This window comes from Cherax quadricarinatus, chromosome 24 (assembly GCF_038502225.1).
Source record: "Cherax quadricarinatus isolate ZL_2023a chromosome 24, ASM3850222v1, whole genome shotgun sequence".
NCBI lineage: Eukaryota > Metazoa > Arthropoda > Malacostraca > Decapoda > Parastacidae > Cherax > Cherax quadricarinatus.
Genome location: NC_091315.1, coordinates 4,756,292 through 4,780,233, shown reverse-complemented (window position 1 = coordinate 4,780,233; position 23,942 = coordinate 4,756,292). Strand labels below are relative to the sequence as shown.

Here is a 23,942-nt window from a genome sequence, read left to right as displayed (position 1 = left end):
ACCTCACACAAGATCACACACACAGCCTCACCCACACTCAAGCACACAAGCTCACACACGCAGCATCACCCCACACAAGCAGTCAAGATCACACACCCAGCATTGCCACAACAAAAGTTCACACACCAAGCATCACCCAACACAAGATCACAAACCCAGCATCACCCCACACAAGGTCAAACACCGAGCATCACCCCACACAAGATCACTCGACCAGCATCACCGTACACAAGATCACACACCCAGCATCACCCCACCCAAGATCACACACCCAGCATCACTCCACACAAGATCAAACACCCAGCCTCACCCCACACAAGATCACATACCCAGCCTCACCCCACACAAGGTCACACACCCAACATCACCCCACACAAGATCACACGCCCAGCATCACCCCACACAAGCACTCAAGATCACACACCCAACAGCACCCCACAAATGAACTCAAGATCACACCCCTAGCCTCACCCACACACAAGCACACAATATCACACACGCAGCATCACCCAACGCAGGCAGTCATGATCACACACCCAGCATCACCCCCACACAAGAACACATACCAAGCATTACCCCATTCAAGATCACCCACCAATCATCGCCAACACAAGGTTACACAACCAGCATCACCTCACACAAGATCAAACACCCAGCATCACCCCACACAAGATCCCACACCCAGCAACACCCAAGGCAAGATCAGACATTTAGCATCACTACACACATGTTCAAACGCCCAGCATCACCCCACACAAGATCACACACCCAGCATCACCCAACGCAGGCAGTCATGATCACATACCCAGCATCACCGCACACAAGAACACATACCAAGCATTACTCCATTCAAGATCACACACCAAGCATCACCCAACACAAGATCACACACCCAGCATCACCCCACGCAAGATCAAACACCCAGCATCACCCCACACAAGATCACACACCCAGCATCACCCTACACAAGTGCACACACCCAGCGTCACCCCACTCAAGATCACACTCCCAGCATCACGCCATGCAAGATCACACACCCAGCATCACCCTACACCAGATCACACACCCAGCATCACCCCACTCAAGATCACACACCCAGCATCAACTCACACAAGCACACAATATAACACACCCAGCATCACCCCACTCAAGATCACACACCCAGCATCACCTCACACAAGCACTCAAGATCATACACCCAGCATCACCCTACACAAGATCACACACCCAGCATCACCCCACTCAAGATCACACACCCAGCATCACCTCACACAAGCACTCAAGATCATACACCCAGCATCACCCCACTCAAGGTCACACGCCCAGCATCACCCCAAACAAGCACTCAAGATCACGAGAGTAAGACACATGTGCAACATCTGGGTATCTTTATTGTAGACGTTTCGCCATCCAGTGGCTTTATCAATACAAATTCTAGGACATAACTTGAAGACAGTAGAAGTATGTACAGAAGATGAGGTAATCAGTCCCTCAACCTAGGAGTAGGTGCGAACAGCACCATAGTCGTGGAGATTCTGAAGCAGAAGAAAGAATCCTGGCGCTTATATAGTAACGTCAGGTGAAGCAGACGAGGGCAAATTCACTGGTAGGCGGGATTCCCCAGTGGAAGTAGGTCCTTCCCAAAGAGATGGGTTAGTTGTAGTAGTAGTTGTCGTAGTTGTGAAGGTTATGTACATATCCTCAGAATTAAGATTCCATGATGTTGCAGTGTCTGACACTGCAACACAAGTTCTCACATACCCAGATTCACCCCACACAAGATCACACACCCAACATCACCCCACACAAGATCACAAGCCCACCATCACCCCACACAAGCACTCAAGATCACACACACCCACCTTCACATCACACATGCACCCAAGTTCACACACCCAGCATCACCCCACACATGCACTCAAGATCACACACCCAACACCACCCCTCTCAAGCACTCAAGATCACACACCCAGCATCACCCCACACAAAATCACACACCCAGCATCACCCCACACAAGATCACACTCGCAGCATCACCCCACACAAGAACTCAAGATCACACACCTAACATAACACCCACACAAGATCACACACCCAGCGTCACCCCACTGAAGATCGCACACCCAGCATCACCCCACACAAGAACTCAAGATCACACACCTAACATCACACCCACACAAGCTCACACACCCATCATCACCCCACTCAAGATCACACACTTTGCATCACCTCACAAAAGCACAAATGATCACACACCCAGCATCACCCTACACAAGATCACACACTCAGCATCACACCACTCAAGATCACACACCCAGTATCACCCCACACAAGCACTCAAGATCACACACTCAGCATCACCCCACACAATATCAAACGCCCAGCATCACCCCACGCAAAATCAAACGCCCGCCATCACCCCACACAAAATCACACACCCAGCATCTCCCCACTCAAGATCACACACCGAACATCACCCCACACAAGCACTCAAGGTCACACACCCAGCATCATCCCTCATAAGATCACACACCCAGCATAACCCCACATAAGATCACACACCCAGCATCACCCCACACAAGATGACTCACCAAGCCTCACCCACACACAAGCACACAAGATCACACACGTAGCATCACACCTCACAAGCAGTGAAGATCACACACCCAGCATTACCCCCACTCAAGATCACACACCCAGCATCACCCCACACAAGATCGCACACCCAGCATCACCCCACACTAGATCAAACACCCAGCCTCACCCACACACAAGTACACAAGCTCACACACGGAGCATCACCCCACACAAGCAGTGAAGATCACACACCCAGCATCACTCCCACGCAAGATCATACACCCAGCATCACCCCACTCATGATCACACACCAAGCATCACCCTACACAAGATCACACGCCCATCATCACCCCACACATGATCAAACACCCAGCATCTCCTCACTCATGATCACTCACCCAGTATCACCCCGCGCAAGATTACACACCCTGCATCACCCCACACAAGTTCAAACACCCAGCATCACTCCACACAAGATCACACTCCCAGCATCACCCCACGCAAGATCAAACGCCCAACATCACCCCACACAAGATCACACACCAAGCATCTCCCTACACAAAATCACACACCCAGCATCTCCCCACTCAAGATCACACACCGAACATCACCCCACTCAAGCACTCAAGATCACACTCCCAGCATCACCTCTCACAAGATCACACACCCAGCATAACCCCACACAAGATCACACACCCAGCATCACCCCACACAAGATCACGCTCCAAGCATCACCCACACACAAGCACACAAGATCACACACGCAGCATCACAACTCACAAGCAGTCAAGATCACACACCCAGCATTACCCCCACACAAGTTCACACACCAAGCATCACCCCGCGCAAGATCAAACATCCAGCATCACCCCACACAAGATCACACAACCTGCATCACCCTACACAAGATCACACACACAGCATCACTCCACTCACGATCACGCACCCAACATCACCCCACACAAGCGCTCAAGATCACACACGAAGCACCACCCGACATATGCACTGAAGATCACACACAAAACATCACCCCACAAAAGCACTGAAGATCACACGCCCAGCATCACCCCACACAAGCTCGCACACCCAGCATCACCCCATACAAGACCACACACCGAGCCTCACCCACACACAAGTACACAAGCTCACACACGCAGCATCCCCCCACACAAGCACACAAGATCACACACCCAGCATCACCCTACACAAGATCAAACACCCAGCATCCACCCCACACAAGATCACAAACCCAGCGTCACACCACTCCAGATCACACACCCAGCCTCACCCACAATCAAGCACACAAGCTCACACACGCAGCATCCTCCCACACAAGCAGTGAAGATCACACACCCAGCATCACTCCCACGCAAGATCACACACCCAGCATCACACTCAAGATCACACTTCAAGCATCACCCTACACAAGATCACACGCCCAGCATCACCCCACAAATGATCAAACACCCAGCATCACCCCACACATGATCACACACCCAGTATCACCCCACGCAAGATTACACACCCTGCATCACCCCACACAAGATCAAACGCCCAGCATCACCCCACACAAGATCACACAAAAAGCATCACCCCACACAAAATCACACACCCTGCATCTCCCCACTCAAGATCACACACCGAACATCACCCCACTCAAGCACTCAAGATCACACTCCCAGCATCACCCCTCACAAGATCACACACCCAGCATAACCCCACACAAGATCACGCACGCAGCATGTCACCTCACAAGCAGTCAAGATCACACACACAGCATCACACCACCAAAGATCACACACCTAGCATCACCCCATACAAGCACTCAAGATCACATACCCAACATCACCTCACACAAGCGCTCAAGCTCACACACCGAGCATCATCCGACACATGCACTCAAGATCACACACAACATCACCCCACACAAGCACTGAAGATCACACGCCCAGCATAACCCCACAAAAGTTCACACACTCAGTGTCATACCATATAAGATCACATGCACAGCATCACCCCACGCAAGATCACACACCCAGCATCGCCCCACGCAAGATCACACACTCAGCATCACACCACGCAAGTTCAAACACCCAGTATCACTCCACACAATATCACACCCCCAGCATCACCCCACACAAGATCACACACCTAGCGTCATCCCACATAAGATCACACACCCAACATCACCCCACGCATGATCAAACACCCAGCATCACTCCACACAAGATCACACCCAGTATCACCCTACACAAGATCGCACACCCAGCATCACCCCACTCAAGATCGCAAACCCAGCATCACCTCACACAAGCACACAAGATCACTCACCCAGCATCACCCTACGCAAGATCACACACCCAGCATCACCCCGCACAAGATCATACACCCAGCCTCACCCACACACAAGTACACAAGCTCACACACGGAGCATCACCCCACACAAGCAGTGAAGATCACACACCCAGCATCACTCCCACGCAAGATCACACACCCAGCATGACCCCACTCAAGATCACACACCAAGCATCACCCTACACAAGATCACACGCCCAGCATCACCCCACAAATGATCAAACACTCAGCATCCCCCCACACAAGATCATACACCCAGCCTCACCCACACACAAGTACACAAGCTCACACACGCAGCATCCCCCCACACAAGCAGTCAAGATCACACACCCAGCATCGCCCCCACACAAGTTCACACAGCCAGAATCACCCCACTCAAGTTCACACACAAAGCATCACCCAACACAAGATCACACACCCAGGATCACCCCACACAAGATCACACTCCCAGCATCACCCCACGCAAGATCAAACGCCCAGCATCACCCCACACAATATCACACACCAAGGATCACCCTTCACAAAATCACACACCCAGCATCTCCCCACTCAAGATCACACACCGAACATCACCCCACTCAAGCACTCAAGATCACACTCCCAGCATCACCCCTCACAAGATCACACACCCAGCATAACCCCACGCAAGGTCACACACCCAGCGTCACCCCACACAAGATCACACACCAAGCCTCACCCACACACAAGCACACAAGATCACACACGCAGCATCGCCCCACACTAGCAATCAAGATCACACACCCAGCATCACCCCCACACAAGATCACACACCCAGCATCACCCCACACGAGATCGCACACCCAGCATCACCCCACACAAGATCACACACCCAGCATCACCCCGCGCAAGATCAAACATCCAGCATCACCCCACACAAGATCACACACCCTGCATCACCCTATACAAGATCACACACACAGCATCACTCCACTCAAGATCACACACCCAGCATCACCCCACACAAGCACTCACGATCACACACGCAACATCACCCCACACAAGCGCTCAAGATCACACACGAAGCACCACCCGACATATGCACGGAAGATCACACACAAAACATCACCCCACACATGTACTCAAGATCACACACCCAGCATCACCCCACACAAGATCACACACCCAGCATCACCCCACTTATGATTACACACCCATCATCACCTCACACTTGCACACAAGATTACACACCCGCATCACTCTACACAAGATCACAGACTCAGCATCACACCACGCAAGATCACGCACCCAGCATCACCCAACACAAGATCACACACCCAGCATCACCCTACACAAGATCACACACTCATCATCACACCACGCAAGATCACACACTCAGCATCACCACATACAAGATCACACACCCAGCATCACCCCACACAAGTATACAAGATCACTCACCCACGATCACCCTACACAAGCTCACAATATCACACACCCAGCATCACCCCACACAAGATCACTCACGCAGCATCACCCCACACAAGATTACTCACCCTGCATCACCCCACACAAGATCACACACCCAGCATCACCCCACACAAGATCACACACCCAGCCTCACCCACACACAAGTACACAAGCTCACACACGGAGCATCACCCCACACAAGCAGAGAAGATCACACACCCAGCATCACCCCACTCAAGATCACACACCAAGCATCACCCTACACAAGATCACACGCCCAGCATCACCCCACTCAAGATCACACACCAAGCATCACCCTACACAAGATCACACGCCCAGCATCACCCCACTCAAGATCACACACCAAGCATCACCCTACACAAGATCACACGCCCAGCATCACCCCACACATGATCAAACACCCAGCATCACCCCACACAAGATCACACACCCAGCATCACCCCATTTATGATCACACACCCATCATCACCTCACACTTGCACACAAGATTACACACCCACATCACTCTACACAAGATCACACACTCAGCATCACACCACGCAAGATCACGCACCCAGCATCACCCAACACAAGATCACGCACCCAGCATCACCCAACACAAGATCACACACCCATCATCACTTCACACAAGCACACAAGATCACACTCCCCGCATCACCCTACACAAGATCTCACACCCAGCATCACACCACGCAAGATCACACACCCAGCATCACCACACACATGATCACACACCCAGCATCACCCCACACAAGTATACAAGATCACTCACCCAGCTTCACCCTACACAAGCACACAATATCACACACCCAGCATCACCCCACACAAGATCACTCACCCAGCATCACCCCACACAAGATCACACACCCAGCATCAGCACATACAAGATTACACACCCAGCATCACCCCACACAAGTATACAAGATCACTCACCCAGGATCACCCTACACAAGCTCACAATATCACACACCCAGCATCACCCCACACAAGATCACTCACCCAGCATCACCCCACACAAGATCACACACCCAGAATCATCCCACATAAGATTTAATGCCCCCATTTAACAATAACATGAATATCACTCAATTTCGCTTTCGTAAATCCTCCTGCTATGTAATGGTCTCTAGGACCGCATTAATCCAGAGTAGCACCCGCCTTACCGTTGAATATTCGTGAATCTGCTTGCTGTCGATTTCTGGGTCATGCTGGAGGTGGGCGCCGTCCTTTAGCCAGTTTATGGTGATAGGTAGGTCTCCAGAACTAACCATGCATACCACCTGCGTCCGCTCTCCTTCTTGAAGGTTAGGACGGAACGAGAATGGTTCGATCACTGGGGGTTCTGTTTAGAGAACAAGTTGTCAATGTACAAAAATACCTCAATAATAGTAAGTGAAAAAAAAATGTGATCACGCTTTATGGAAGTATATTTACTGACGAAACAGGAACTAATGAAAAGAGCAGGGAAGAAAATCAGTGATAACTAGACATCACGATGTCAAAGGATGATGTGAAGGAGCTACTAACTCAATTAGCACATCAAATGCAATGAGATTTAACAGGGCGTTTCCCTCGGACATTAAAAGCTAGTAAAAGTCATCAAGAAGGAGATGATGGGAGGGTACATTACGAAAGCTTAAAAGGCACAGCCCTCGATAGAGTACCTCACAAGAGACTCTTAAGAAAAGTGGCAGCTCATGGTATAGGAGGTAAAGTTCTAGCATGGATAGAGGCATGGCTTACCAATAGAAAGCAGAGTTTCCATTAATGGAGTCAAGTCTGAATGGGGATTAATCACTAGTGGCGTTCCACAAGGATCAGTTTTAGGCCTCTCTTGTTCATAATTTACGTTAATGACCTTGATGAAGGGATTGCGAGTGACATGAGCAAATTTGCTGTTGATAGCAATGAACTCCAAGAGGATTTGGACAAATTAATGTCTTGGTCTGAAAAATGACAGATGAAGTTCAATGTGGATAGTGCTTGGTAATGAAAATAACCCTCGAAGCTATAAACTAGGTGAAGCAGAGCTTGGGAGTCATGGTAAACAGAAATCTAAAGCCAAGACAGCAGTGCCTTAGTGTACACAACAAGGCTAACAGATTACTGGGATTTATCTCAAGAAGTATAGGTAACAGAAGTCCAAAAGTTATTTTACAGCTCTATACATCACTAGTGAGGCCTCATTTAGGTTATGCCACTCAGTTTTGGTCTCCTTACTACAGGATGGGTATAGACTCATTGGAGAACATACAGAGAAGAATGACTAAAATAATTTACTGTGTAAGGAATCTCTCTGTGAAGAAGTGTCTTGTGTGCTCCCTGTGGACTGAACTAAGATGTCCTCCATCGAGCAACTTCACCAGCAGCTTAAGGAAGAACTGAGGGTAGCGAAGATGGAGATCTGGAGAGAGTTCCGGGGGTCAACGCCCCCGCGGCCCGGTCTGTGACCAGGCCTCCTTAGGTCAGTGTCCCAGGATGCGACCCACACCAGTCGACTAACACCCAGGTACCCATTTTACTGATGGGGAACATAGACAACAGGTGGAAAGAAACACGTCCAATGTTTCTACTCTGGCTGGGAATCGAACCCAGGCCCTCGCCGTGTGAAGCGAGAGCGTTAACCACCAGGCCACCAGAGCCAATGACTGAGGAAAACAAGAGGATTCGTAGTAGTTCTCCTGCTTTGAGTCCTCAGGTCAAGAAGGGAACGTGGTCAGTGGCTGGACAGCATAGGACGAAGTTGACGATCAAGAAGACGAGTGGAAAGGTAGAAACGATGAAGAAGAAAGAAACTGCTGTGGAAACTGTTGTGGAAACATCTAATGCATTCTCCGTGCTACCCGATGAATGTGAGTCGACTACTGGGATCGTCACGACGAACGACACCAAGGAAGGTAAGAATATTGTTGTTGTTGGGGATAGCCAGGTTAGGTACATGGATAGTGCGTTCTGCTTGAAGGACAGGAGTAGGAGACAGAGGGTTTGCTTTCCTGGGGCTGGGATGGAGGATATTGTTAGCCAGCTTGATAACATCATGAACGGTAATGTGATCAATCCTATTATCTGCCTCAGTGCTGGAGGCAATGATGTAGGCAAGCGTAGAAGTGAGGATTTAGTTAAAAGGTTCAGGACAGCAATAGACATAATTAGGAAGAAGGGGGGTCGCCCTGTTATATGTGGCATTTTACCAAGAAGAGGTGTTGGAAATGAATGGTTGTCCAGAGCATTTGGTATTAATTGTTGGCTGGATAAACACTGTAAGGATAATGCAGTACCATTCATTGACAACTGGGACAACTTCTATGGCCGAAATGACATGTATGCCAGGGATGGGGTTCACTTATCCAGGACTGGTGTGGGTTTTCTTGCTAACTCAGTTGAGGGGGTTGTTAGGACTTTAAACTAGGATTAGTTAGAGGTATGGGTTTAGAAATGATAAATAATGAGTATGGATATATTGACATGCTCTGATATTAAGAATCTTAATAGTAACTGTCATGGAGTAACTCTGGGTAATGATAATTTCAGAAATTGTGTAAAAAAAGATGAATAGGAAAAATGTGCAAAGAAAAAACATATGATGGTATTTTATGCTAACAGTCGAAGTGTAAGAAATAAGATTAATGAACTACTTTTGGTAGCATGTGCTGGGAACTTTGATTTATTGCATTAACTGAAACGCGGTATGATTTAAAAAGTCGGGATATGATTGCTGAGTGTAATATTCATGGGTTTGAGTAGTCCCAAGTGGACAGATGTAATGGGAAGGGGGGAGGAGTTGCATTATATATTCGAGAAAATATTAACTGTTGCATAAAAACAGGTATAAAAATAGATGGAACAGTAACAGAATCTGTTTGGGTAGAGTTTGTAGAAGGTCAAGAAAAACTAATTCTAGGTGTAATATTCCGACCTCCAGGCTTGGATCACGATAGAGGGAGACATCTTTGGGACGAAATTGTTAGGGCTTCTAGTCACAATAACATAGTGAAAGTAGGGGATTTTAACTTTAGTGAAATTGACTGGAATTCTTTAACCGATAATCTAGAGTCCAGTGACTTTATGGAAACAGTTCAGGGCTGTTTTCTGAAACAGTGTATAACAGAGCCTACCAGGGGTAGTAATTTGCTAGACCCAGTCTTGTCAAATAAGGAAACACTCGTGAATAATCTGGAGATCACTGAAGAGCTTGGCGCAAGTGATCACAAATCCATCACTTTTAGCATTAACTGGGAATACAAGAATAATGATAATACACTAAAAATCCCTGATTTTCATTCTGCCGATTATAATGGACTTAGGGAACACCTGTCAAATCTCGATTGAGGTTATCTAGCTAATGATTTTATTGACGATGATCATACTAATGATTATGAAGGGATCTGCATTTATGATTTTTTTTCTTAATAATGTACACCGTGCTCAGAGTATATACATTCCCCAGAGAGAAATTAGGTCTAATAATAGCGATCCCAAATGGATTAACAGGAGGCTAAAGCATCTATTAGGGGAGAAAAGGGGAATTTATAGGCGCATCAGAAGAGGAGAGGTTAACCTTACTGACCAATATGCCCAGCTTAAAAGAGAAGTAAAAATGGGGATTAGAAAGGCTAAACGTGACTATGAAATTAGAGTTGCTAATGAATCAAAGACTAATCCAAAGGGCTTCTTTCAAGTGTATAGGACGAAGGTGAAGGAAAAAGTAGGTCCTCTGAAAATTGGGAATGGACAGCTGACGGATAACGAACTTGAAATGTGTTCCTTATTTAATGACTATTTTTTGTCAGTTTTTACACAGGAAGATGTAAATGAGATTCCAGTAATTAACAATTATTTAGTTCCTGATGAATTTAAATTAACTAATATTACTGTCACGAGGGGCATGGTTATTTAACAGATAGACAAACTGAAGCAAAATAAGTCCCCGGTACCAGATGAGCTGTTTTCCAGGGTACTTAAGGAATGCAAGATGGAGCTTAGTCAGCCAATAACGAGTGTATTCAATGCGTCCATCCTTACCAGTGTTGTGCCAGAGTTGTGGAAGATGGCTAATGTGGTTCCTATATTCAAATCAGGGGATAAGTCCACTCCTTCAAATTACCGTCCAATAAGCCTGACATCTATAGTGGGCAAGTTATTAGAATCAATTATAGCTGACATTATTAGAAGTCACCTTGAAGAGCATAACTTGATAAATGAATCTCAGCATGGATTCACGAGAGGTCGTTCCTGCCTGACAAATTTACTGACGTTCTTCAATAGAACATTTGAGGCAGGTGACAGTGATGAAGAATATGATATTGTTTATTTGGATTTTAGTAAAGCCTTCGATAGAGTACCTCACAAGAGACTCTTAAGAAAAGTGGCAGCTCATGGTATAGGAGTAAAGTTCTAGCATGGATAGAGGCATGGCTTACCAATAGAAAGCAGAGAGTTACCATTAATGGGGTGAAATCTGAATGGGGATTAGTCAACAGTGGCGTTCCACAAGGATCAGTTTTAGGCCCTTTCTTGTTCATAATTTACATTAATGACCTTGATGAAGGGATTACGAATGACATGAGTAAATTTGCTGATGATACAAAGATAGGCCGTATGATTCATTCTGAGGAGGATAGCAATGAACTCCAGGAGGATTTGGACAAATTAATGTCTTGGTCTGAAAAGTGGCAGAAGAAGTTCAATGTCGATAAGTGTAAGATACTAGTCCTTGGTAATGAAAATAACCCTTACATTCTGATCATACAGAATGTGAAAAGGACTTGGGAGTCATGGTAAGCAGAAACCTAAAGCCAAGACAGCAGTGCCTTAGTGTGCATAACAAGGCTAACAGATTACTTGGATTTATCTCAAGAAGTATAAGTAACAGAAGTCCAAAAGTTATTTTACAGCTCTATACATCACTAGTGCGGCCTTATTTAGATTATGCTGCTCAGTTTTTGTCCCCTTACTACAGGATGGATATAGACTCATTAGAGAACATACAGAGAAGAATGACTAAAGTGTCTAAGGAATCTCCCGTATGAAGATAGACTTAAAGCCTTATTATAACAAGAGCAATTTATTTTAGCCTAACCCAACTAAATATATTTTAGATTTGTTTACAATAATTTAATACTAAACAAACACTGTGAATTATATTTTTTTTTCGTTAGGCTCATATATATATATATATATATCAAACCATACCCCCGGCCGGGATTGAACCCGCGGTCATAGAGTCTCAAAACTCCAGCCCGTCGCGTTAGCCACTAGACCAGCTAGCCACAATAAGATTCATCCAACTATGTAAATTTCTACACCATAGGAAAGTTAGCACAGGCACCTCTGTGACCACAAATGCAAGTTTTTACAGACGAATCTCCAGCTAGCGTGGCCGTGACGAACTCTAGCTCAAGTCCCTTCACTGCCGTCAACATGACTCAAGAAATCGTAATGACACGATTGCAAACAAACCATACCCCCGGCCGGGATTGAACCCGCGGTCATAGAGTCTCAAAACTCCAGCCCGTCGCGTTAGCTAGAGTTCGTCACGGCCACGCTAGCTGGAGATTCGTCTGTAAAAACTTGCATTTGTGGTCACAGAGGTGCCTGTGCTAACTTTCCTATGGTGTAGAAATATACCTAGTTGGATGAATCTTATTGTGGCTAGCTGGTCTAGTGGCTAACGCGACGGGCTGGAGTTTTGAGACTCTATGACCGCGGGTTCTATCCCGGCCGGGGGTATGGTTTGTTTGCAATCGTGTCATTACGATTTCTTGAGTTATATATATATATATATATATATATATATATATATATATATATATATATATATTTAAGAGAGAGAGAGACAGATTATAAGCCCTCAATGAGGACGTTTAATGTTAACTCTCTAAGGATGTGGAAAATATGAGTTCTTTGAGGAAAATAAATTATTTGTGGACATGGATTTGGAGTGAGATGAACTCATTGGGAACGATGAGGCAGGTAAACCCATTTAGGATACTGAGGAAGGTGGACTCACTGAGAACATGGAGGAAGGTGTGGGAGGAAGCACTCTGTCCCTGCCTGCTGGAAGCGACGCAGATGTAGCGACCGACGTTTTCATGGCTGGCGCTCCTTATCACCAGCGTTCCATTAGTCATAACCAGTTGCCTGCAACAACACCACATCATAGTCAGTACTACAATACCATCACATTACTCTCTTGTGATCCCAGTGAAAACACAGTGACTGCTGCAACACCAACGTATCTACTGCGCGTAACACTACCACTAACAACTAACGCTTGTACCTATTTCATTATTAACACAACACTCCAGAGAGATCAATCAATCAGTCAATCAAGTTTATTCTCTATAAAGATTACAATGCGGGGTTTACAGGTTTTGGATATTGTGTGGTTTACACGTTATAAAATACTAATTACAGAGAGGGCCACTAGGACACCTAGCATGGCTAGGCATTTTGGGCAGACTTAGATTAATTCTTAACTCTAAATTAATATAGATTATGGAGTAAGTTGGTATTAAGGCTAAGTGACTATATTATAGTGTGTGAGTTTCGCAATGTAAATGCTTTTGTTTTGGCACAATACAAAGTGTCTATATTGCAGTATCACAGGCAAACTTATGACTAGTTAGGATTCATTATTTTATGATTAAGATTCGTAACGGGAATACTAACACATTTGCTTGTAATACCTTAAATCAGCAACACTGCTTGTAACACCTTAAATCAGCAACACTGCTTGTAACACCTTAAATCAGCAACACTGCTTGTAACACCTTAAATCAGCAACACTGCTTGTAACACCTTAAATCAGCAACACTGCTTGTAACACCTTAAATCAGCAACACTGCTTGTAACACCTTAAATCAGCAACACTGCTTGTAACACCTTAAATCAGCAACACTACTGCCTTCCATACAGTATCATTTCTAACCCTGAGAAAAATGCTGTATGACCAGTATGTGTTTAGTGCTTTCCTGTGAATGTATACGTCTTGTTTTATTGTTACCACTAGTATTGCTGGTTTCAATATCATTACATACTAATTATGCTGTCTCTTTTATCCATGCCAACCCACCTTTAATTAATGTTCCTCTGTTTTTCTTATATATTCATATATTTATTAGCTTAAACCTAATAAATACATCAGAATTTTATCTGTTGCTGTTGACTGATAAGTTTCTGAGAGAAAATCATGCTAAAATGAAAAAAACAAAGACACTGGTAGCAAATTGGTTTAACATGTTGAGTGTAGTAGTAGGTTGGTAGACACAACCACCCAGGGAGGTACTACAGTTCTGTAGTAGTAGGTTGGTAGACACAACCACCCAGGGAGGTACTACAGTTCTGTAGTAGTAGGTTGGTAGACACAACCACCCAGGGAGGTACTACAGTTCTGTAGTAGTAGGTTGGTAGACACAACCACCCAGGGAGGTACTACAGTTCTGTAGTAGTAGGTTGGTAGACACAACCACCCAGGGAGGTACTACAGTTCTGTAGTAGTAGGTTGGTAGACACAACCACCCTGGGAGGTACTACAGTTCTGTAGTAGTAGTAGGTTGGTAGACACAACCACCCAGGGAGGTACTACAGTTCTGTAGTAGTAGTAGGTTGGTAGACACAACCACCCAGGGAGGTACTACAGTTCTGTAGTAGTAGTAGGTTGGTAGACACAACCACCCAGGGAGGTACTACAGTTCTGTAGTAGTAGGTTGGTAGACACAACCACCCAGGGAGGTACTACAGTTCTGTAGTAGTAGGTTGGTAGACACAACCACCCAGAGAGGTACTACAGTTCTGTAGTAGTAGGTTGGTAGACACAACCACCCAGGGAGGTACTACAGTTCTGTAGTAGTAGGTTGGTAGACACAACCACCCAGGGAGGTACTACAGTTCTGTAGTAGTAGGTTGGTAGACACACTGTGGAAAATACTGCATATATTTTCCAGAAATACAGTAGTTATATGTAAATAGATGGCCATACTGCATTTAATAAAAATTATGTTATAAAAAATGGGAAATTCTGCGCCTGCGCAGAAGAGACTCGCCATGTTTGAACTGGTCAACAAAAACATTAGTGAATAATGAGAAGAATTTTCGTGCTCTAGAGGTTAAAATTGGGCTGACACCTCTCAAATAGGAGCCAAAATTGTTGGATGTGCATTCCTGCATAACTTGAGATATCAGGCGACTGGACAAGACAGCTCCATGAACCTCAGATAAGTCTTATGTTGTAACTCTGGCCAGTGTTATTTTCATAGATAGACAGTGAGGTTTTCTGAGTATGATACACATTAATCTCCAGTCAAACTGGTGAGTGATATTAAGATATATTCTCCTTCTGTTATGTAAATGTGTATATATAATCATTCATTAATTTTAATATACAGTCCACAAATTTATATATTTACCAGAATTCCTGGTGATACATATTTCATTTGTAATTAATAGGTCCAGAGCAACTTGTGGATATGACAGTTGTAGGTATCGAAGGGGGACATTTTTGTGACCTAGGTGTCCCAAATTCCTACTTGTCTATGTAACTTTGATAACTAATAATTATCTTTGTTATCATTTACTGTTATGTACACAATGAGTTACATTCAGATAAATGCAATTTTCCACATTTAATTTGCCCGTTGGTCCTTCTTGAACCAGAGGTAATTAGTGAAGTCATTAATTAGTTAATTACTTAATAATTATATGTGAAATGACAGAAGCAGGTGGATGTTAAGTTCACAAATTTACTTAATGTGTAGTGGATTATAATTATAATATTAATTTGGATAAGCCAAGTCAAGTATGACTAAAGATTATATTAATGTGTATAATATTAATTTTGCTATGCCAAATTCTGGCAAGGATTTATATTAATTTGTATAATATTAATTTTGATAAGCCAAGCCTGGCTAAAGGTTTGTATTAATGTACATTTAAATTTTATATTATAATTTTCTTACATGTGTAATTACTAAGCTCAAGTGTAGCTAACATTATTAATGTGTATTTAAAATTTATATTATAATTTTCTTACATGTAATTGCAAAGCTCAAGTGTAGCTAGGATTTATTTAAAAGTAAGTTGTACTATTTACCTTTATAAAGTGCATAATTTAGCACATAATCAGTGTTATTAATTAAGTTGAATTTAATACATTGCATCATGGCTGTAAATGAGGAAATTAATATAGAAGACAAACATATGGAATATGGAGCAAAAAAGCATCACTGCTAGCTAGAAAAGGTCATGCAACCAAGGCATATAATAAATGTTTGGAATAATTGAATCAAGAAACTGTGAATACTGGTGATTTAAAATTGTATTTAGATGCTGTAGGTAATAGATATGATTCATACAAATTATATTACAACAAATATGAAGGAGATTTGTTAGTAAACCGTGTAGATGAGACTGAAGTATATATGGTATGCAAAGAGTACGTAACCTTTATTCGGTGCATGTACACACCCTCATTTACAGGTTATCTCCCCCATCCAGCAAACCAGGTGACTGAGAGTTGACGATGGGGCCCCGTCGTTCAACTAGTAACCAGGTTCCAACCAATAAGAAGATGGTTTTGGCAATCGCAGAGGTTATGTGGGTACCACTCTCCTGTCTGCCCTTGTCATTCCCATTCTAGAGCTGGTTGAAGCACGGTTTGCTCTCTTGTGGCTTCTATTCTGCCTTGCTTACCGTGGAGTGCACTAATACCTCTCACTGTACATAGTGTATATAGTGTACATATTGCTGTTCTAAATTGGTGAAGGATAATATAAGTCAAAACTTTTCTGCTGTTTATTTTGCTCTCTTTACACCCAGGATAACAGGCCATTTGGAATCTTGGGTTGTAATATGGGTAGCCTGTCCGAGAGCTGGAGCTGGACTTAGAGAAAGGGTTGAGCCTAAGGTGAAGCTGGTAGCAGGAACATTGTGCAGCTTGCTGTCTGGCATTGCATTAGCTTTGCCAACGCTTTACAAACTTTGCGTGTCAGTTACTTTGCTATGGTCAGTCTTACTATTGTGTGATCGTTCAACAGCTCGCTACTAGCTTGATCGGTGTGCTCGCTTCGCTACGGTCAATCTTGTAGAACAGTGTGTAGCTTGCTGTCTGGCATTGCTTTACAAATTTTGCGTGTCAGTTGCTACTAGCCTGTTCGGTGTGAAGATTTTTGCAGTCAGCTTTGCTATTGCGTATCCACCTTGTGTGCGTATTCTGCAATCGTACTGTGCATAGCTAAGCGTGTTCTGCAAATAACGTTACGTTGGTATTCTGCAATCGTACTGTGCATAGCTAAGTGTGTTCTGCAAATTAACGTGTTACGTTGGGGTATTCTGCAATCATACAGTGCATAGCGAATAACTTATGCCACCTAGACGAGTCAGACGTCTGGTGTCGGCATATACTTTGTATAACCTACCTAAATTGTCCCTACAGCGTTGTTGGCAAATTGCTCGTTCCATTGGTATTAAATACAAACGCACTCTCACAGCTGCGCAGCTGCGTTCACTGATTACTGACGAACTTCGAGAAGAAGAGATGGCACATCAGACTCCTCCCTTTACGGGAGCTAGGGCAAAAACTACTGTGTTCTCGCAGGAAGATGATATATCAACGGAGCAAAATAGTCAGTCTAGTGCAGCAGGGTTGTCTCAAGGTGAATCAGCGACATTGGCACTTGAGCTGGCAAAAATCAATCTTGAGCAGACTAGGGAACAGAGGACATTTGCAAAAGAAGAATTTGATAGGGAAAGAGAAAGGAGGCAGTTTTCGCATTCTATAAATGATTTTAGTTTACAGAAAGCAGTACAGCTTATTCCCCGCTTCAATGAGGCCGAACCAGAACAATTTTTCGAAAGCTTCGAAAATCAGGCTCAAGCTTTGAGGTGGCCGGAACAGCATTGGTTCACACAGCATTGTTTGGTAAGGCACAGGAATTTACGTCAGTGTTAAGGACGCTGAATTTTCTGATTATCAAGTAGTCAAAACCACAGTTTTGGGAGCATATACATGTATCCCGGCTATGTACAAGAAATTATTTAAATTAGGCAGGCGACAGCTTGGTCAATCCCTGGTTGATTTTATGCGACAGCAGACCAAAGCTTTTACCAGCTGGTATAAAGCAAGTGTTGTCGTAACTTTTGAGGACCTGGTGCAGCTTATTCTGATTGACAACCTGCTGGAGTCTGTGGGACCAGAGGTTCGAGTCTTTCTGCATTGGAGGCAGCCAGGTTGGCTGATACCTTCGAAAGTAACCGCTCCTTGTCCGAGCGGTTCCGTCTCTCTTTTCAACAGCCTGGCATGAGCAGAGATCGTCAGCCTTGGAGAATGAAGTGCCAGCCGGAGGAAGAACGTCTATGTCAGCCAACTAAGGCACCTGGTGAGCCACGCTTCTCCACTTATGGTCCACCTGCTGAGAGACAAACTACTCAACATGGTGCATCTCGACAACAGTATCCAGAGAGACACCTGCCAGAGCGACACCAGTTGCAATGTCAGCAGGGAGTAAAGGGCAAGCCTGTCGTCTGCTTCCTCTGTAACAAAGTAGGTCACATCCATCACAACTGCCCCCACAAACCCCAACCCATTGGGGAAATGTCTAATATCCCTAGTAACATGCCCCCGCGAGAAGTAGAAAAAGGGATGGCCCCTTATTATTGTCAGTCTTATTTCCCTTCAGGAAAACTCCAAAACAACTGAAGTCAAAATCTTTAGAGATACTGGAGCATATTGCTCATTTATAAGAGAGGGAATATTACCCCTTTCAAAGAACACTTCCTTGAATTCCTCTGTTTTATTGGAAGCATTTGGAGGAGCTATACATTCTGTACATTTGCATAAAATTTATGTACAGTGCAAATATTACACTGGGTACTTGACTGTGGGTGTATCCAAAGGATTCCCCATGAAAGATGCCATGTTATTACTGGGTAATAACATTACTACTGCTAGTGTGTGTCCTGAACCTATAATGATTAATTCTTCTCCGGTGTTGGCCATAACTCGGGCAACATCCCAAGGGTTGTCTGGCGAGAATGTTGACCTATCCTTGGACGACTCCGATCTCGGAATAGCCACTTTGTTTTGCGAGGAAAACTGGCCAGAGCCTCGTAGATCAAATGAACAGACCACGATCAAGCCTTCCTATTCCCAGGTTGCCGGATTGCCAGATATCTGTTTCTATGCCCGAGGGACTGTCCTTCTGGGAGGAACAACGAAAGGACCCTCCTTTAAAATTCGCTTTTCAGGCAGCCATGGGTAAATCCTCTTTGGATCATCCGGTCAAGTATGAACTTAAAAACGATTATTTGATCTGCACTGAGACTGGTAAGGAGATAGAGGGCCGGCAATTGTCTGACAGGTTAGTAGTTCCAACAAAGTTTAGACCTCAAATATTGAATATAGCTCATAATACTTCATTAGGAGGTCACTTAGGATTTACAAAAACCTTGTATAGAATCACAAAAGAATTTTATTGGCCAAAATTAAAGCAGGATGTGAAGAATCATATTAGGTGTTGCCGAGAATGTCAGCAAGTAGGGAAACCTGGACATTCCATTAAACCTGCACCTCTCCAACCTATACCTGCTGATGGAGAACCTTTTGCAGATTTAATTATAGATTGTGTAGGTCCACTACCTAGGTCAAAGTCGGGAAATCAGTATTTATTTACTATTATGGATAGAGTAACTAGATATCCTGAAGCAATTCCCATGCGCAGTATTAACACTAAAGCTATTCTCAAAGCTTTAACAAAATTTATTTCTTGTTTTGGCATTCCTAAAACTATTCAAAGTGATCAAGGTACTAACTTCACTGCCAAAGCATTTAGGAAGGCATTATTATGCAGGGTTCTGCATGACATTGTGCTACACATATAGTGGAGAAGTGTGCCATAATAGTATGAATGTTGTAATTCATAATGTGCATTTGGGGGCACTGTAAAGTATTGTAAATGTAATTATAAAGAAATACTGATAGGTAGTTATTTTCCAACTGTTTGGGTATGCGGGGTAAGCGTGGCTGGGGCAGTCACGTGGAGTCAGCATGGTGTGGAGGTTGGCGTCGGAGATGCTGTGTATTTAAGCTAAGTTTGTAGTTGTATACGCCTTGTGTTTAGCTAACCCAAGCCATAGGCTCTTCTATGGCTTACCTGTATGCCCACCTGGGCTCTGACATGGTCAGGGTGCTGTGGGATGAGTGAGGAAATAAGAAATGGGGTTTGTAGTGGAGTAGTGGCGGCCTGGCGCTGACTAGGCCTAGTGGTTATGGTGGCTGGACCTCCAGCCAGCTGTTTCTTGTGTACCCTCATTTGGGCGTTTAGGATTAAGGTGTGTCTAGAGTGTGTATATAGTGTTCTGTTGAATAAATAGATCTTTTTTTCCTAACTGGGATTTTTGCCTAACCCTCTGTTAACCAACCCATTGAAGTACACATACTGGTTTAGCGATTTCTGTTTTGACTGGGATAGCCCTGGGTGGCCTGTTTATTCTTGAGATGTGTGTAACTTTTACCTTTTCCCTTAGACAAGGTTCAAGCCCCCAGCTATCCCACATTTCTGCATAACATGGGGGCCTGTATATGGGAGAATTATCAAATTTTATGTGGTAATTCAAGTTTGCAACCTGGAAAATAAATAATCATTCTTTACTGGGTTGGTCAGAGGAAGCATTCACTATAACACTCACACTAAAATAATAAGTTACCTTTGTTTGCAATATTGCTGGTTTTTAGGGTTTTATTATTAACTAATACCTGTGCATAATTTACTTTTATGTGCAATATTGCTGGTTTTTAGGGTGTTATTATTAACTAATACCCTGTGAATAATTTACCTTTGTGTGCAATATTACTGGTTTTTAGGGTGTTATTATTAACTAATACCCTGTGCATAAGTTTACCTTTGTGTGCAATATTACTGGTTTTTAGGGTGTTATTAATACCTGATAGTTTGTGCATAATTTACCCTTGCAGGTACAATCTTGCTGATTTTTAGGGGGTAATGTTTTCCTAAATTTCTGGGAATAATTTTCCTTTGCAGGTGCAGTAGCTCCATTTTTTCTGCCAGGATTTTCTTGTGTGCAATCCTGGTTAATTTTGGGGAGTCACATGACAATCACTCCTTGTGAATATACTACTTCAGTGTATGTACTTTGCAATGTGCTTTATTATTTTATATCAGTAAGTTATATAAGTATTTTATATCAGTAAGTTTATATCAGTAAGTTCTGTTAAAAATTGACCACTGTCTGGAAAATCTTCCAGCTCCTGCACCCAACATCTTGCTCCTGGGGGATTTCAACTTAAGACACCTAAAATGGAGGAATATAGCAAATAATATTGTTGCAGTAATAACACCAGGAAGCAGCTCTGATGAAAACTCACACTCACACGAGCTTTTAAATCTCTGCACAAAATTCAATTTAAACCAGCAAATAATAGAGCCTACTAGACTGGAGAATACACTAGACCTCATCTTCACTAACAATGATGATCTGATACGAAATGTCACCATATCAAAAACAATATACTCAGATCACAACATAATTGAGGTTCAGACATGTATGCGTGGAGCCCCAGACAGACATAATGAGACTAGTCACGAGGGAGCATTCACCAAATTCAACTTCAATAACAAAAACATAAAGTGGGACCAAGTAAACCAAATCCTAACTGATATAAGCTGGGAAGATATATTAAGCAACACAGACCCCAACTTATGCCTAGAACAGATTAACTTGGTGGCACTCGATGTATGCATAGGCTTATTCCTCTAAGAAAAAGGAGGAGTAGATGTAAAATAGAAAGGGACAGGCGCTCCCTTTACAGGCGACGGAAAAGAATAACAGAGCGGCTAAAAGAGGTCAATATATCTGAAATGCGTAGGGAGACACTGGTCAGAGAAATAGCAAGCATCGAACTTAAGCTAAAGGAATCTTATAGGAGTCAGGAATCGCAGGAAGAACTAAAAGCCATAAATGAAATCGAAAGAAACCCAAAGTATTTCTTCTCCTATGCCAAGTCAAAGTCGAGAACAACGTTCAGTATTGGGCCCCTACTTAAACAAGATGGGTCCTACACAGATGACAGCAAGGAAATGAGTGAGCTACTCAAGTCCCAATATGACTCAGTTTTTAGCAAGCCGCTAACCAGACTGAGAGTCGAAGGTCAAAATTAATTTTTTATGAGAGAGCCACAAAATTTGGTTAACACAAGCCTATCTGATGTTATCCTGACGCCAAATGACTTCGAACAGGCGATAAACGACATGCCCATGCACTTTGCCCCAGGGCCAGACACATGGAACTCCGAGTTCATCAAGAACTGCAAGAAGCCCCTATCACGAGCTTTTACCATCCTATGGAGAGGGAGCATGGACACGGGGGTCGTCCCACAGTTAATAAAAACAACAGACATAGCCCCACTCCACAAAGGGGGAAGTAAAGCAACAGCAAAGAACTATAGACTGGTAGCACTAACATCCCATATCATAAAAATCTTTGAAAGGGTCCTAAGAAGCAAGATCACCACCCATCTAGAAACCCATCAATTACACAACCCAGGGCAACATGGGTTTAGAACGGGTCGCTCCTGTCTGTCTCAACTATTGGATCACTACGACAAGGTCCTAGATGCACTAGAAGACAAAAAGAATGCAGATGTAATATATACAGACTTTGCAAAAGCCTTCGACAAGTGTGACCATGGCGTAATAGCACACAAAATGCGTGCTAAAGGAATAACGGGAAAAGTCGGTCGATGGATCTATAATTTCCACACTAACAGAACACAGAAAGTAGTAGTCAACAGAGTAAAGTCCGAGGCAGCTACGGTGAAAAGCTCTGTTCCACATGACACAGTACTTGCTCCCATCTTGTTCCTCATCCTCATATCCGACATAGACAAGGATGTCAGCCACAGCACCGTGTCTTCCTTTGCAGATGACACCCGAATCTGCATGACAGTGTCTTCCATTGCAGTCACTGCAAGGCTCCAGGCGGACATCAACCAAATCTTTCAGTGGGCTGCAGAAAACAATATGAAGTTTAACGATGAGAAATTTCAATTACTCAGATATGGCAAACACGAGGAAATTAAATCTTCATCAGAGTACAAAACAAATTGTGGCCACAAAGTAGAGCGAAACGCCAACGTCAAAGACCTGGGAGTGATCATGTCGGAGGATCTCACCTTCAAGGACCATAACATTGTATCAATCGCATCTGCTAGAAAAATGACAGGATGAATAATGAGAACCTTCAAAACTAGGGATTCCAAGCCCATGATGACACTTTTCAGGTCACTTGTTCTATCTAGGCTGGAATATTGCTGCACACTAACAGCACCTTTCAAGGCAGGTGAAATTGCTGACCTAGAAAATGTACAGAGAACATTCACGGCGCGCATAACGGAGATAAAACACCTCAATTACTGGGAGCACTTGAGGTTCCTGAACCTGTATTCCCTGGAATGCAGGCGGGAGAGATACATGATTTTATACACCTGGAAAATCCTAGAGGGACAAGTACCGAACTTGCTCACGAAAATCACTCACTACGAAAGCAAA

General features: G+C 44.0%; 1 protein-coding gene across 1 annotated transcript in view; it reads right to left on the bottom strand.

Annotated features, from left to right (window-relative positions):
- Window positions 1-23,942, bottom strand: part of LOC128690681 (cell adhesion molecule Dscam2-like) — a 536,323-nt gene that overhangs the window by 341,446 nt on the left and 170,935 nt on the right. The window contains exons 7-8 of the mRNA XM_070088137.1: window positions 13,391-13,521; window positions 7,545-7,723 (exon numbers count right to left, since the gene is read on the bottom strand). Coding sequence (XP_069944238.1) covers window positions 7,545-7,723; window positions 13,391-13,521 — 310 coding nt within the window. The remainder of the gene's footprint in view (window positions 1-7,544; window positions 7,724-13,390; window positions 13,522-23,942) is intronic.